The following is a 15,771-nucleotide window of genomic DNA, read 5'->3' on the forward strand; positions in this document are numbered from 1 at the left end:
CTCTTTAACCCATGTTCTCCTTTGTTGCATAAGTTTATATGCATAATTGTTTGTTTTAGTGATATTCTCGCATTCATCGTCGAACCAACCGTTGCGTGGAGCGAGTTTTTCTGGTTCTAGGAAGTCATCTGCCGCTTCGTTAATTGTTTTTTTTACATATATTTCATTGCTCGCTGGCTGTTGAATTTTCATCTATTGTGTTTTTATTATCAAGATAATTTTGATACCTTTCTAGTATACAGGGCTCTTTCAAGAGTTTTAAATTGTCATCATCATCATCATTGGCTTCACAACCCATGGTGAGTCTTGGCCTGCTCAAGGATAACTCTCCATTCTCTCCTATTCTTTGCCTCGGCTTTCCAGTTTCGTACTCCCAACATTCTTAAGTATTCCTCCACCTGATCCTTAGGAATCCTCTAGATGCTCGAGGAAGTGAAAGTACTTGCGCACGATTTAATTAATAAAACTGTGCTCGATATCTGCCTTTTATTTGATCAAAGTTCATTTATTCGAGCATTCAACCTTTTATCAACTTATAAACTTATTTTAACCTTCAATTGTGGCTTATTCCCAATAAAATAGTATCTAATTTAAAATGCCACAAGAAAATAGCTTCACAACAATAAAAGCAATGAAAATGAATTATTGGAGAAGATGTTGCCAACTCACTAGAAGAGATAGAGTAAGGAATACTAAAATCAGAGAGCGTATGGGCATAGACATTGACGTCCTGGAAACTATAGAATGCAAAAGGCTGAAATGGTATGGCCATGTAGAAAGGATGAATGATCAACGATGGCCAAAGAGAATGTTACAGTGGATCCCCACCAACCGCAGAAAAAAGGGAAAACCAAGAAGATCGTGGAGACAAGAAGTAAAAGGTGCAATGGAAGATAGGGGTCTACAAGTAGATGACTGGAACGATCGCAAGCGTTGGAAGCTAGGTTGCGAGAAACGGCGGCAGCTGTAATAAACTCGATATATATATATATATATATATATATATATATATATATATATATATATACAATATTAAGTAACCCTTATTAGTTTAAATATTAAATTTGATTTCGCAGAACCTGCGATAATGTCGATGAAACATATTTTCCGCAAGTGAAATAATACATACGTACTTAAAACATGTCTTTTCATAATTTTATCAGGTAAAAACCTATCAAATAACGGACTTTATTAGAAGTGTAAATGTTCTGGACTAAACCATAGGGTATTTACAAAAAGTCTATCAAATTGCAGTGTGGTCAAGTATACGAGGCTCCTTTTGAAATCTGTAATCTAAAAGCCTTACATCCTTCCTGATAAAGTGCTTGGAACAACTGTTTAGTAAATATATCTGCAAATAATTACCATTTAACTAACCAGTTCTTTATAATTGGCATGCGTTCTGTTAGGGATACGACGCTTCACCCTCTGCTATATAGGTGGATGGAATTATTTTTGGATTACAAGAGGCTGGATTTTAAATGGTTTTTTGAATAATATAAAGGCAATCTAAATATGTAACTGAGGTAAAAATAAATCTCTATGGGCACTCAAAGCATATTGCAAAGCACTGTCTATCATCAATCTTTGGTCTTTGATCATGTAATGTAATATAATATAATGTGAAATATATTTGATAATACATACATTGAGCTCCACAACTGATCATAAAAAGTTGATATATTTCGTATATCTTAATGAGTTACACGTTAAGTACGCTGGAATAGACTATACCAAATTAATCAATACTTATCTTTATCACGTAAAGGGGCATGACTCATTTTATACCCTAAAATTTAAACTCTTAAAAGACGGATTGAAGGATTAAACTCTATGGATCCCTATTAACTAAAAAAATCCACTTAATCTGTTTGTAATTAATTACGTTCTTTAAAGCATTTATATAAAGCCCAAAAATATTAATGGAATATGATTGATTGCACTGGCCTATTTTGTTTATTCAGGCAGGGGCAGAAATGTTTTTCTTTTAATCTGATTAATGCATGAAGATTTTAAACCGGAATGGAAAAGGTATGTGTAATGAAATATGAAAAAAATCGAACTTTTGAGTCTAGACCATTGATATTTTATTTAACCCTCCGTCAGGCGCAGTCTTTAAACCAAAAGAAATGGGCGCTGTGTATCAAATTGATTACGCGGATGTTCACGCCTCTTATTGTAAATAACGAAAATTTATTTTAATAATATGTCATCTATGTACGTAAGTATATAAAAAATAAACTTGATAATAAAATGAAATGAAATGTACTTTAAAATGATCTCGAATACAAATTATTAAAACAAAAGGTATCTAACTTTTCCTAAAATCTGACGTAGTACTCGTAAAGAAGCATAAAGTTCTGTATTATACCCTTTCCTCATTTATGTCATCTTGTAGTATTTCTGTAAATATCTGACTGCAAATATTGCAAAAGCTGTCTACGTGAACTTACATTTTTTGCAGTTATACTAAGTAAAAACGTCTTTGTCCAATGCATGTATGACATCTCCGATATGTGCATTTTCTGTTTTCTGTTCTCCTTGCTCCAATAGAGCAAATTCTTTTAGACTTTGTTGCCGGTCGATATGAATTTCTGATGTTTCTGAACTTCGTCGAACCATATGAAGTAAAACTAATGCATGTGGCAAATCTTTCAAACATTTTTTTCTTTGAATATGATTTTGATCATTGCCAAAATATATTACCTCAGCATTGATTCCACTAATATTGAGCATAGCGAAAAATATCACCATGGGCCAATGACGAACATTTCTAGCTACTTTGTGTGATGCACACAATTTATCTGTTGTGTCAACTCCGCCTTTGGTGCGATTGTAAAAGGTAATAATATATGGCTTCTTTTTATCTCCTGTTTCAAGATCAATAAAGATTCAAGAATTCATGTAGACTTAAAGCCAAAATTACACATTACCCTATTCTGGGAACATAAGAAACCAAAGTGCACCCATTTTAAAGGCAAAAAAGCTACTATTATTAGCTCTCGTCGCATTTGGAAGGAATTCAGGTGGAATTTCGGCTTTATTTTTTTTCAACGTGTCAACATTAGAAAAGTTTTTACGTCGTAACCCCTCTATTTATGGAATCCTGGTCAACCTGCTATCAGCAGTAATTTTTGGTCCTGTCTAAAAAATATGTTGGCAAAGTCGCAGAACAACATCCGACGGTAAACTGTTCAATCGAAGTGCGCCTTCAGGTTGAAATCTTGCATATATTTCCAAGTTATATACATAGATAGTAAACTTGGGAATGCACAAGTGCATAGATTTTCACATCATATTTATTAGGTGTATTCGGTATGTATTGCACAAAACCGCATCGTTCACGAAAGCCTTTCAATTTCTCATCAATCCTAAAGCTGTTTCATAGACTATAGAATTTCGGCGAATTGTTCACTAACATTATAAATGTCACGAATTGCTGCAATTTTTTCGGTTTTTTCTTTCCTTTCTGCTAGTGCGATAATCAAATCGCATACAACGCATAATGACCATAAATCTTTTGATATTCATGACTATTCATGACTCGGAATTTTTCAATACCATCCCCGTCGGAACCCCCCACAGGTCTTTTACACTCTGTGTGTTACTTTTGTGAACACCAGCAAAGTATAAGATACCTATAAATGCTTTCAGTTCAACAATATCTATAAGCTTGGCATCTCTATCGCGTTTGAAGAGCGATTTAACACTTTCAATATATTTGTTGATCTGTTCTACAATTATACGCAATATTTCGTCATACATAATGCAACTCCAGCATTCCAAAGGAGTTTTTGCCATTCTTGCAGTACTTATTACACCTGGTAATTTGCGAATAAGAATATGATGTTTTGAACAAACTCTTTGTGATTGGGGATATTTATTCCATTTTGTTTTTTCTAAGAACTTCTTTCCTTTACTTTTCTCTCTTCAAAAAAAAGTTGTTATCCTCTGCGTTAGATCCACCGTAATCATCATTGTCGCTAGCTTCTTGCTCCGTATCTGAAGCGCCGTCACGAGGTTCGACTTACATATTTTACATCTGTATCCTCTTTATCATCAAAATCGTCCTGTAAATTACCTTGGTCGTCGTCAAATATCAATCTTTGTAGTTCTTCAACATCTTTAGGATCCTCAAAGTTATATTTTTTACTACAACTTGCCATGATAAGCGTATTTTCGAGCTAAAACAAATATAAATTTGTTAACTTACAAAAAAATCTCCAAAACCAAGCGCAGTAAATCAGTTTAATGTTTATGAAGTAAGTGTAAGTATAATTATGTAATTTTGAATAAAAAAAGGAAAGAGCTTCTTTCCTTTACTTTTGTCTCTACAAAAAAAGTTGTTATCCTCTGCGTTAGATCCACCGTAATCATCATTGTCACTAGCTTTTTGCTCCGTATCTGCAGCGCGATCGCGACTGCATACATTTTACAATAACAATAATAACAATAAAACCAACACGGTAAAGAAAAATTATATGTCTCTCCCCTATATAAAAGGTTTATGAGGACAACTTGCAAATCTTCTGTCTAAACATAACATTTCGGTTGCTCATAAAAGGCACAATTTATTGAAAAAGGAATTTACAAGACAAAAACCCCTCTATTAAAAAAAAACACATCGATTCGCTTATATTGGATAATACAAAAGTTAAGTGCTTTAACAACTAGACATGTTTTTTATCAATTTTTATCTCTGCGGAAGGGAAAAAATAATCTTTTTGAAAAAACGTCATTTGTTACAGTAAAAATCCAATAAATTGGGTATCAATAATGGGTATACCCTTGCTCTTACCCGTCTTTTGAGGTTGTCCCAAATATTCTCAATTGAGATAAGATCGTTACTGTGTGCTGGCCATAGTAGAACTTGAATCTCGACCTCATTAAGGTACTCACGGGTAGATCTTGCTGTATGGCAAGGTGCATTGCCATGCATTAGTCTGAAGTTATCACCAATGAATGATGCAAAAGACATGACATGGTCTTGGAGAACTTCTTGCACGTATACTTGGGCATTCACACTTCCTCTACCGAACACAACAAGATCAGTAAGAAATACGCGCTTTGTAAGAAATACCTCCCCAAATCATTATCGTCCCCTCCTCGGTAAGCCACTGTTTCGGTTATAGCGCATGCAGCAAACCTTTCATTTTGACGCCTAGAGACACGTTGGCGTTCATCTGGATCTTTAAGGGCTATTCTGCTCTCATCTGAGAACAGTATATTCTTCCATTCCGCCATAGTCCAGTTAGCATATTCTCGCGCAAAATGAAGTCTAGTCTACTCGCACTAACGTTTCTCACCTCAAGAAGAGACCTACGAGCTTCAGGAGCGGTGCAAAAGCGATTTCTCAATACTTTAGTGACAATGAAGCGGTCATCTCTAACTGAAGTGCATCCTTACTCCAGTACTCCTTGACCTGGCCTGCGGTTGTACGATCCTGTCTCTTGAAATCGTCTGATGGCATCTTGTACCGTAGTGCTGGGCACATCGAGTATACCAGCGATATGACGTTGACTATAACCAGCATCAACTAAAGCCACTGCCCTAGCAGCATCAGTTGGAACGAGTGGCATTTTTAAAATCACTAACAATAAATAAACACTTAAATTTCAACTTAAACAATATACGCTCACAATGATATAAAATTACAATTTTTATTGTTAATTTTAATTACAAATTTAATTTTAATTACAAATTGTTCAAGAAACAGATTTGCAACAATTTCGTACAACGACTATAATATGTCAAAAATCCTTGATGACACAAATTTAGGAAACAAACTGTCACAGGTAATGTAAACAAAACAATAATAAAGATAGGTTTTAATTTCAATATTTTATAAATGCTAGAATATTCCACAGGGTGATGCAAACTTTAAGAAAAAAACACAGTTTAATTTGTACACCCGGTATACAATGAAAATTTACCTGTTTAGCAACCATATTAATATAACGATATTGTCAAGGAATAGGGCTATAACATATTAAAAACTTAAATTACACAAAAACACTTAAATCCGTTAACAGGTTTAGGAGATATAAGACATCCAAAATTACCCATTTTTAAAGTGACAGGTTAATTTTGGCCCAGAGTGTATATATATATATATATATATATATATATATATATATATATATATATATATATATATATATATGTATATATATATACATATATATATGTATATATATATATATATATATATATATATATATATATATATATATATATATATATATTGTTATGATTGTTTATTTTGACTTTAATCTTAGTTTATTGAGCCAATAAAAAAAATATAACTTATTTGTTATCAAAAGTAAAATAAACTCCTTATATTACCTGTGTTCGATGGATTCAAAGATTTTCTAGTTGTCTTTTATCGGGATAGAGAAGAAGGATAAGAATAAAAAATATATTATATTACAAAAATTTACATTTCTTTATTTTATATGAACGAATAAAACAATTATCAAATTCTGTCGTTATCTTATCAATCAGCATACAAGAAAATAAATCAAATTTTTATAATAATAAGATTTTAAATCTACATACATTTATATTAAGTGAAAACCAATTTGACTTAAATTTTTCTTTACTTGAAACTAGAAACAACAAAACTTTAAACTTTTGATTAGCCTAACAAAACCTCAGTTCTTAAATTTGAATGCTAATGACCATGATGTTAAACCGATCCTTCACAGATATAAAATTCAATTGTACAAAACACTTACAGCTTATTTTCTTATTGAGTTGTATGTTGGAACATACCCAGAAAAGTCCAGTCTCCTCAACGATGTGATCTCTCCTCTTTGGCACCTCGGCTCCTTCCTAACGTCTCTGCAAACCTCCTGCAGACTACACAAAAACACCTGATTCACTTCTCCAAACTCAGCTACTTATTTATGACACAAGGACCTCCTTTTGTCAACTTGATGCTGTAAAACTACTTTCACATATACTTCACAAAATGCCCACGGTAGATACAAGGAGCTCTTTTAATCTACTTGTTATCTCCTTCTGCAAAACTATTCACTTCTTCTCACAATGCCGGTATCCAAACTCACGAACCACACTCTATCTTGAGACAAACGACTGTTTTCTTTGATGACCAAATTATAACTGACGTCTCCCCTTTTTATGATCGGCTCACAAATTCCCATTTAAAAACGACCGTCCAATCAAAAGCTCAAATTGTGTTTACCATAATTTTGGAAAAGCCTAATTTCAGTTTCAGAGAAAAACTAAATAGCTTACTTTAAAATTAGTTTTGTCAATACACAATTTATACATATTTCAAAAGATTAGAATATGGTCATTTAATACTCGATTATACAAACAATGAAAATATTAACTTACAGGTAAAATGTCTTCTAATTCTAAACAAAGGTTTTTTGATAATTTTGTTTGAAACGGAAAAAGGTCGTTTTTACTATATACAATTTGTTTCTATTGATATCTTAAAATTTTATTTCGATGGATTTTTTTATTTATTTTTCTTTGGTTGGGAAAGAAGAAACATAACAATATATATATATATATATATATATATATATATATATATATATATATATATATATATATATATTCGTCTCCCACTTTCCTTTTTTGACGTCCAGTTACTGTATTATTAAACGAATTTAATAAATAGGGATATAAAGCAAAACATAAGTTTTAATAAAGAACTTTACAAACATTTCCTAAAAAAGTTTCTCAGAGCACTATTACTCAAAATTACTACACAAAACTTTCAAAATGATCTTTTATCATTCATGAATATTTACTAAGCGTTTTTGTTCTAGAGTTCGCTAGCAGCCTTTATTTATCCCATTCCAGCGTCACCACGGACCCTGGAAAAAGTTTAGCAATTTCATGTAAAGATAAAGGAGGGCAACCGGTCATGTGGAAAGGGCCCAGGGGGAGTCTCAGCGCCAATACGAAGCCAAAAATACAAGATACTTCTATAGGAAAATTGCTAATTTTTAGCCCTACGAGGATTCAGGATACAGGCAATTACACTTGTAGTGTAGTCAACAACAAGAACGATCATAGTGTGTTCTCTTTAATTGTCGAAGGTAAATTGTTTTTGTAGAAACTATTTTATTTTTATTGATAAATAGTGTATTTATAATATTATTTTAACAGTCTGTTATTGATAATTACAGAATTTTTATTAAAGTTGGGCCATCGTAAAGATAGAATTATCTGAACGCCATGCGCTGGTTACAAGTTGCAATCCCCAACGTCACAAGTTAGATTTACCCTATTCAAGAAGAGAGATAAAATAATTATCACTGTGGATGTTGCAAAATACATAATATACACATTAAAAACTTCAATTCTATTTTATCATGTAATAATGGAGTGTGATATTGACAATATATTATTGATTATGTAGTATGAAAACATTTTTTTCAAAATATAACAAAAATTGGTTTCATTTAATTACCGTGTGCTGTGTACAGGGCTTCTCTGGTTCAGTTTCAAATGCATGTAACTTTCCAGACGGCCAATCACAACCCTAAAACTCTCCAACACTCTCTTCAGTCCCTCAGTGGTTGGGATTCTATCACTAGGTACATTTGACTTCATAGAACACAAATAACTTTAGTCACCGGAAAATCATCGAATCACTATTTGAAAACAAGACACTCTTGAGCACAAAAATAGATTACTATACTAACAGTTTTAGTTGGAATATTGTAAGAGTATTTGTAAGGGCTATTGACAATCTAGTTTGAGGGCCAGTAACTCCTATTCATACTCCTTTTGATATTTTTGATCCATTAGTATAACTCGTAAGGGTATCTCTTATGATGTATTTAGTCTTGTCGTAACTAACACTTATTTATAATAATATTTAGTTTGGGTTCAACATCTTGTTTAACAGATATAATATCTGTGGGCATTTTTACAAATTAAATTGTTTCAACCCTTAAAAGCTTTAGAGGTCCAGGCAGACTATTATATTTAAGATCCTGAGCCAATGTTAGTCTAAAGGCACGTTCTAGATCAATCCTGTAATTCGCAAAAAAGAAAGGAGTTTTTTTGCAACTCTATTATTGATTTTGACTCTATTGTTTTGTTTTACCGAACCAGCACTGTATCAGTAAATATGAAACTGACAACCCTCATATATATACCCAATGCATTATTTTGGGTTTCATATACCATATATTTCATGTTTTGTCAGTGACCTATCTAGGATAACTTTGAATAATCTTCATTTGTAGGTAGAACAGTTACTAAAACTCTTTCTTCTTATTTGTAAATAAAAAAGTGTCGATTTATTATTATTTATTGACTCTCCCTCTTTTTCTCTCCAATGGCGCTACAGCCCAAATCGGGCCTTGGCCTCCTCCAAACTATACCTCCAACCTTGTCGGTCCCGCGCCGATCTTCTCCAAGTTCTCATGTCTAGCAAATTTTGCGCGTCCGCTGCTACTTCATCCTCCCATCTTTTCCGTGGCCTTCCTTTTGGTCTTGCGCCATGCATTTTACTATTAAGGGCTCTTTTCGGCAATCTTTCTGTCTCCATTCTTACTACATGACCAGCCCAGCGAAGTCTCTGAAGTTTAACGAATTCTGAGATCGGTATCTCTTTGAACAGTTGGTAGAGTTCATGGTTATACCTGGATCTCCATATTCCGTTTTAGTTAATAGGTCCAAATATCTTTCTTAGGACTTTTCTTTCGAAGACTTCCAGTTTTCTTTTTGTCTCTTCTGTCATTACCCATGTCTCGCATCCATAACATACTATTGGTCTGATAATAGTTTTGTAGACCCTGATTTTCGATCTCCAATGTGTGTTTTTAGAGCGAAACACATGATCGAGTGAAAAATAAGCTTTGTTTCCCTTTACTATTCTTCTTTGGATTTCTGGTTCTTCTGTTCCATCCGAGTTTAATGTAACTCCTAAATATGTGAAACTTTCTACCGTTTCAATATCGTCCTCTAATTCAACTGTGCGTCTGTTTCCTCTAGCTCTTGCCTGTGTTAACTTTTTTGTCTTTTGAATATTTATTTATAGTCCGGTCTCTTTTGCCTTTGATTTTAATTGCGAATATATTTCTGCCGCCTCTTCTGTTCTGCGAGACATGATGCTGATATCATCGGCATAGGCGGCAATCTGTATTGATTTATTTGTTAGGAGATTACCTCTTCCTATATTCAGCTGTCTTATCACATATTCCAAGGTCAGGTTGAATAGTGTCGGTGCCAGCCCGTCTCCTTGCTTTAATCCTTGGGCTATCGTAAAGTTTTCAGTGAGCTCATTTTGGACTCTGACAGTTGCTATTGACGAATCCATTGTTGTTTTTACCAGTCGGATATATTTTTGGTAGATATTAAAGCTCTGCAATATTTGATATAACTTGTTCCTATTAATTGAGTCAATGTTGTGGACGTCAATGTCGTATTCCCACGATTTGTTTAAGATTTGTTTCACTATGAATAGTTGGTCAGTGGTAGATCTTCCTTGTCAGAAACAGTTAACATTATTTACTGACAGTGCTTTTAAAAATCAGATAGCTACCAGTTTTAAGGCACTTCGTTTGCGATCATCAATATTTTTGTTACGCCATTTTGAGGACCACCTATTATTGCTCTCCTAGGTAGGTAATGATACGAATATACACTATGTAATAATTATTATATACAGAGTGATTGATTAGTGCGATAAAGCTCAGTGGACCCCCTATAATAATAATAGATAGCAATAAAAGTTATTAACAAAAATTGCAGGTAACTTTGAGGTTCATATTACAAAATTAATTAGAATGTTATAGGGTGTTCGATAACATGATGGCAGACCAAACTTATGTTTTTTTTTTTTAAATAGAACATCCTGAATTTTATTTTATATTTGAAATCTTTACTTTCCCGTTACAACAACATAAAGTTTTATTTTGTGATACAGGTTATTTACGAAGTTATAACTAATTTTCTATAAAAATTTTAAACTTTAACTAAAAAAGAAGCACAAAGACCATGATCTATGTCTGCCATATTTCTTATTGATTGTCTAAACTTTTAAACATACTGCTCAGTAATTTTAAATAAAACACAATATATATTTTACGTCACTATCAAAAAGTACCATTACCATACTTCCATTTTTATTTAATATTCCCTATGTCTAAATTCATTAATTTTTGAGATATTTTTATTTTTCAGAGCAAATTATTATTTAAGTGTTTAAATTTTTATAAATTTTAAGTAAGCCATGACTGAATTGTCTAAAACTGTCAGTTCACCATAATTGATTGTGTATAAACTTATTAATTACTTAAGATCATGATACTATAACAAACAAGGTATCCTCACTTCCCGTTCTAATTTAAATCGACTTTGCGCATGACGTCATGGCGAGACAAAGCCAGGGGACTTGTGTGGATCTTATTTTAACGATGCATTATATGGCAACGTTGTTCCATTACTATAATGAACAACTTCGAAACTTAAACAATTAATGGTAAATATACCTCGATGCCATATCTTGCACTTTATAAGAAATCATAACTAGTTACTTTCTATGAAAACTTGGTTTGAAAATTAATTAGTAATTTGTAAAATTAATTAAAGAAATATATGAATCTTCGATTTGATTGTGTGTATTACAAACAAAATAGACATTGCTACAAAACATAAATTAAATATAAAAGACCGGTAAAATGTAAATAATTTGAAACATTTCAGACTTTATGAATATCATTTAGACATTTATTTTACAATCTTCGTGATTTTTCTCTTGCGGATATTGTAATTATCCTTAATATTTTTATTTAGAATTAGTATTTTAAAATACATTTTACATATAAAAAAAGTAATTTTACATCTTCGCTAACATTTACATATTTTGCAGCTTCTATTAGGTTTTTTAAATAATATTGTTTAGTTATTTTTAATTTGTTGCCATTATCACTACGAAAAATATGTTCCAGTTTACATTTAGTTACAAATCCCAGTGTTGGTTTGAGTAAACCACCCTCAGAAACGTGGTTTACCCAAGTAAACGATTTATCGTTAGCGTCTGGAATATATCCAAGTATTTCTTTTTTTTTATAACAAATGCAATGAAACCGGCTAAATTTTCCAATCCATCCCATTCCAGGTTTTTTATATTCGAATTAATAAAATCTTGATGACTGTCAATTAAATCTTCAGGGTTAATTTATGTATCACCACTAGGAAGGTTTAGCGAGGAAAGATCTCTTCAGTGACAATTTCATAATTAATTATACTATTAGTAGTAATATTCCACTATAGTTTTTCTTTTAAACAATAGTCAGCTTCTGTAAAATGTTTTCATATTCTCGCGGTTTCTACATTAAATTTGTCTCGCTGAAAACATTTGAAGGCCCATACTTTACGCATTTGTTTGTCTCTAGGAAACACAAAAAACGACACTTCGAAAAATATTTACTTTTTTATTATAATAATTGTTTAAACAACCCACCACGGCACAATACATTATGGCAACCAAATAATTAGTCTTCTTTATAAAGTAGCTACAGGTAGTCGAGAGGAAGTTGCGTACGATATATAAATTAGGTGATATTAACACAGTAAACTGAATGTTTTCACCACAAAATTTATATAACAATTAAATATACAAAGTCTTTACTACATCAATGAATAAATAAAAATATCATTCATTAAGTTTTGAAGCACACAGGATAGCAACAGATAGAGCATTTAACTTGGCATCATTAAAGTTGTCTCGGGCTTACGTCACAGATATGCGAGAGAGATGCAAGAACATGCGCGTGGACTTATCTTGTTAGTTATAGTATCATGACTTAAGATGAATTTTTCTGTTAATATAAAATGGTAGATATGATCTGGATATTAAGGGACTGAAATAAAAATGCGTTATTATCAGTAAGAAGAAAATTTGAGCGGGTAAAAAATAAAAACAAATTGCTATGAAGTTATAAATTTTTAATTTCACTCTACTGAAAACTTATTCTATTTGACATATCAAGTTTTGGCAAATAGCCAGATATATTAGAAAAACAGTTTTTTGTTATAATATATTAAGTTTAATTTTATTGTTTACTTCATGTTTCCGGGCGGGTCTTCAATATTTTATTTTTTAATGTTTTTTTTTTATAATTCTGTTCACTTTTCGTAAAGTTTTTGTTATCTTAAAATAAAATAAAAGTCATGTTGTTTTATTTTAAGTATCGTTTAATTACTGTGCTTGTTTTAAAATACTTATTTATTATAATTAATAAATAAATTTATAATTATAATTTATAATTTTCTCCACTTTTACGTAAATTATGTATATAATACAAAAACAAGAAATTTACACAAGAATTTAAGATTTATTTTTTAATATAGATTAAAATTAAAACTACTATAATATAGTAATATAACGTTATAAACGTCACGTCATAAATAATCCCACCATGAAAGGTGATTGACAGAAAGTAGGAAGGGACTGCAATGAAGTTAGCACAGATGTCATAGAATATATACCTATGATGTAATTAGCTCTTCTGTCGACATATAACAGAATATTTACTAGTGGACAGAAAGAGAGAGGGCGAATATTTATTCTACCGAAAAGAAAGAGAGGGGGCGAATATTTATTCTACGGAGCAGAAAGAGAAAGAGGGCGCCAACTACTTTTTAAATAAAAAATAGTCAAAAATAAACTGAAGGTAAAGGAATTAATGAATTAATAAAGAAATGAAAATAAAATAATTATTTAAATATAAATTAATAAAGATGTGACCTTTATAACGTTACAACTACACTTGAGTGCAAAATAATCGACTCAAAAGCGATATTTGAGATTACACCTTTTGTTTCAATGTAAGAAGTATGAAAATAAAAAAATGTAATGTGCAAACAATAACTTGATTATTGAACTTACCCAAACTGCTATTGCATTATTTGGAAGACGCATTATAAAAACAATATGCAATACAAACAGAATTTTCTAAATATTCGTCAATGGAACTAACGCAAGGAAGACGTTATGCACAGAGAAATCATCAATTACAACATGAATTTTTTAATTATTTAGTATTTGATATTACCACCCCTGCTCTTAATTTCATTTTCCAATCGATTTTGCATGGATCGGATGACTTTTCTAATAAATTTATGAGGCATAGCTTCCCATTCATCATCAAGCGCAGCTCTTAAGTCTATTATGCTCCTTGGTGCATGATTTCTGTCCCGAACCCTTCGTTTAAGCTCATCCCAAACATGTTCTATTGAATTTATGTCCGTCTTAACGCAGGCAAATTTATTGTAGGTATACCGATCTCAGATAGATAGTTGGTGGTGACTCGTGCGATATGGCATCGTGCATTAAAATAAAAGCATCACCATTAAATCCCGCGTATAAAACCACATGTTCCTCCAAAATGTCTCTGAGGTTAAGATCCGCCATTAAACCTCCTCCACGTCCTCCACCAGGCACGAAAAACAACTCGGTTTTACCATCCATAGAACTGTCTGCCCAAAACATATAAGGACCGCCTTCATGACACAATTTCTCGTATACAAAATTGAGCAAATCGCTCTCCTGACCATCCATAGAGTCGATGCCTCTTGTCGTTGCCATGTAGGCAGATCCTGCTTTCATCAGAGAATAATACCTGATTCCATTGATAGTCGTTCCAATCCAGATGTTCGCTAGCAAATTCTAATCGCCTTTGCTTCTGAACTGCAGTTAGATTGGGACCCGTAGCTGCCCTTTTTGGTGTCAGGTTGGCTGCCTTTAGTCTCCTTCTGACTGTCCAAACGCTGGTCACTACACCTCGGACCTCTCTAAGTTCTTCTTTGAGTTTAGCACCACTCACATGTCGATTTCTCAGGGATTTCGATACAAGAAATCGATCATCTCTCTCCGTTGTGATTCCTTTACGGCCTCCTCCTTGTCAAAGGATATATTCAACGGTATCTTGGTACTGACGATACACTCGGGACACAGCAGATTGGCTTAAATTTAGTCGATTTGCCACGGCCCTCTGGCTCAGGCCTTTTCTCAATAATGCTACTGCTTAAGTTGCGTTGACGGATGTGGTATACATTTGTAATGCAGTTGTGAACTTAAGTGAGTGATGTATTAGTGGCTTGCTATAGAAATTAATGTGTACAATGTTAACCGAACGCGTTAAGTCGGTGCGTGTCGATTTCAATGAGTCAAATTTTGACCCCCTCTCTACGTGTTGCATTATTTATTTATAATGCGTCATCTAATTCACCAAAAAACAAAATTTTTTTAAAACTCAATAATAAGCTTAATGATTGTACACTAAATATTTTTAAATTTACATTTTTTAGATTAAAACAGGAGACGTACTTTCGCAAAATAATTTTCAGTCGATTATTTTGCACCCAAGTGTAGTTTATGTGTTCTTTTTTCTGTAACTTTTATTTATACGGCTAGAAGCAGGTACTCTATTTTATGACATTATGTAGAGTTTCATAATCCTACAAAGGTTAAATTGAAAACGACAAACAATAAACTACTGTATAGTGTAAATAACGAATAAAATGTATTTATTTGAATTTTGTAACAATGTTGTGCGAGATGGAAATGTTGTCGTTTATGCCTTTTCAAATCCAATTTCCTTTATTACTTTATTATATGACTCTCCCATCTCATAATTTGTATTAGTACGGTTCGTAACTTTAAGAAAATATTATGTTAGGAAATGAATTTTAACGATGCATGATTAAAACTTAGTGTTATAAAACATTAATTCCATTAATGTTTCATAAGAGTAACTCAGAGGTAATTCA

The 15,771-nt window shown here is 32.4% G+C and overlaps 1 protein-coding gene across 3 annotated transcripts in view; it reads left to right on the forward strand.

Moving 5' to 3' along the window:
- LOC140439443 (fasciclin-2-like) overlaps positions 1-15,771 on the forward strand; it is a 195,352-nt gene that overhangs the window by 106,507 nt on the left and 73,074 nt on the right. For all 3 annotated transcript variants that reach the window (XM_072529347.1, XM_072529348.1, XM_072529349.1), the window contains exon 3: positions 7,806-8,078. In XM_072529347.1, the coding sequence (XP_072385448.1) occupies positions 7,806-8,078 (273 nt within the window). The remainder of the gene's footprint in view (positions 1-7,805; positions 8,079-15,771) is intronic.

Source organism: Diabrotica undecimpunctata, chromosome 4, assembly GCF_040954645.1.
Source record: "Diabrotica undecimpunctata isolate CICGRU chromosome 4, icDiaUnde3, whole genome shotgun sequence".
In the NCBI taxonomy this organism is placed as follows: Eukaryota; Metazoa; Arthropoda; class Insecta; order Coleoptera; family Chrysomelidae; genus Diabrotica; species Diabrotica undecimpunctata.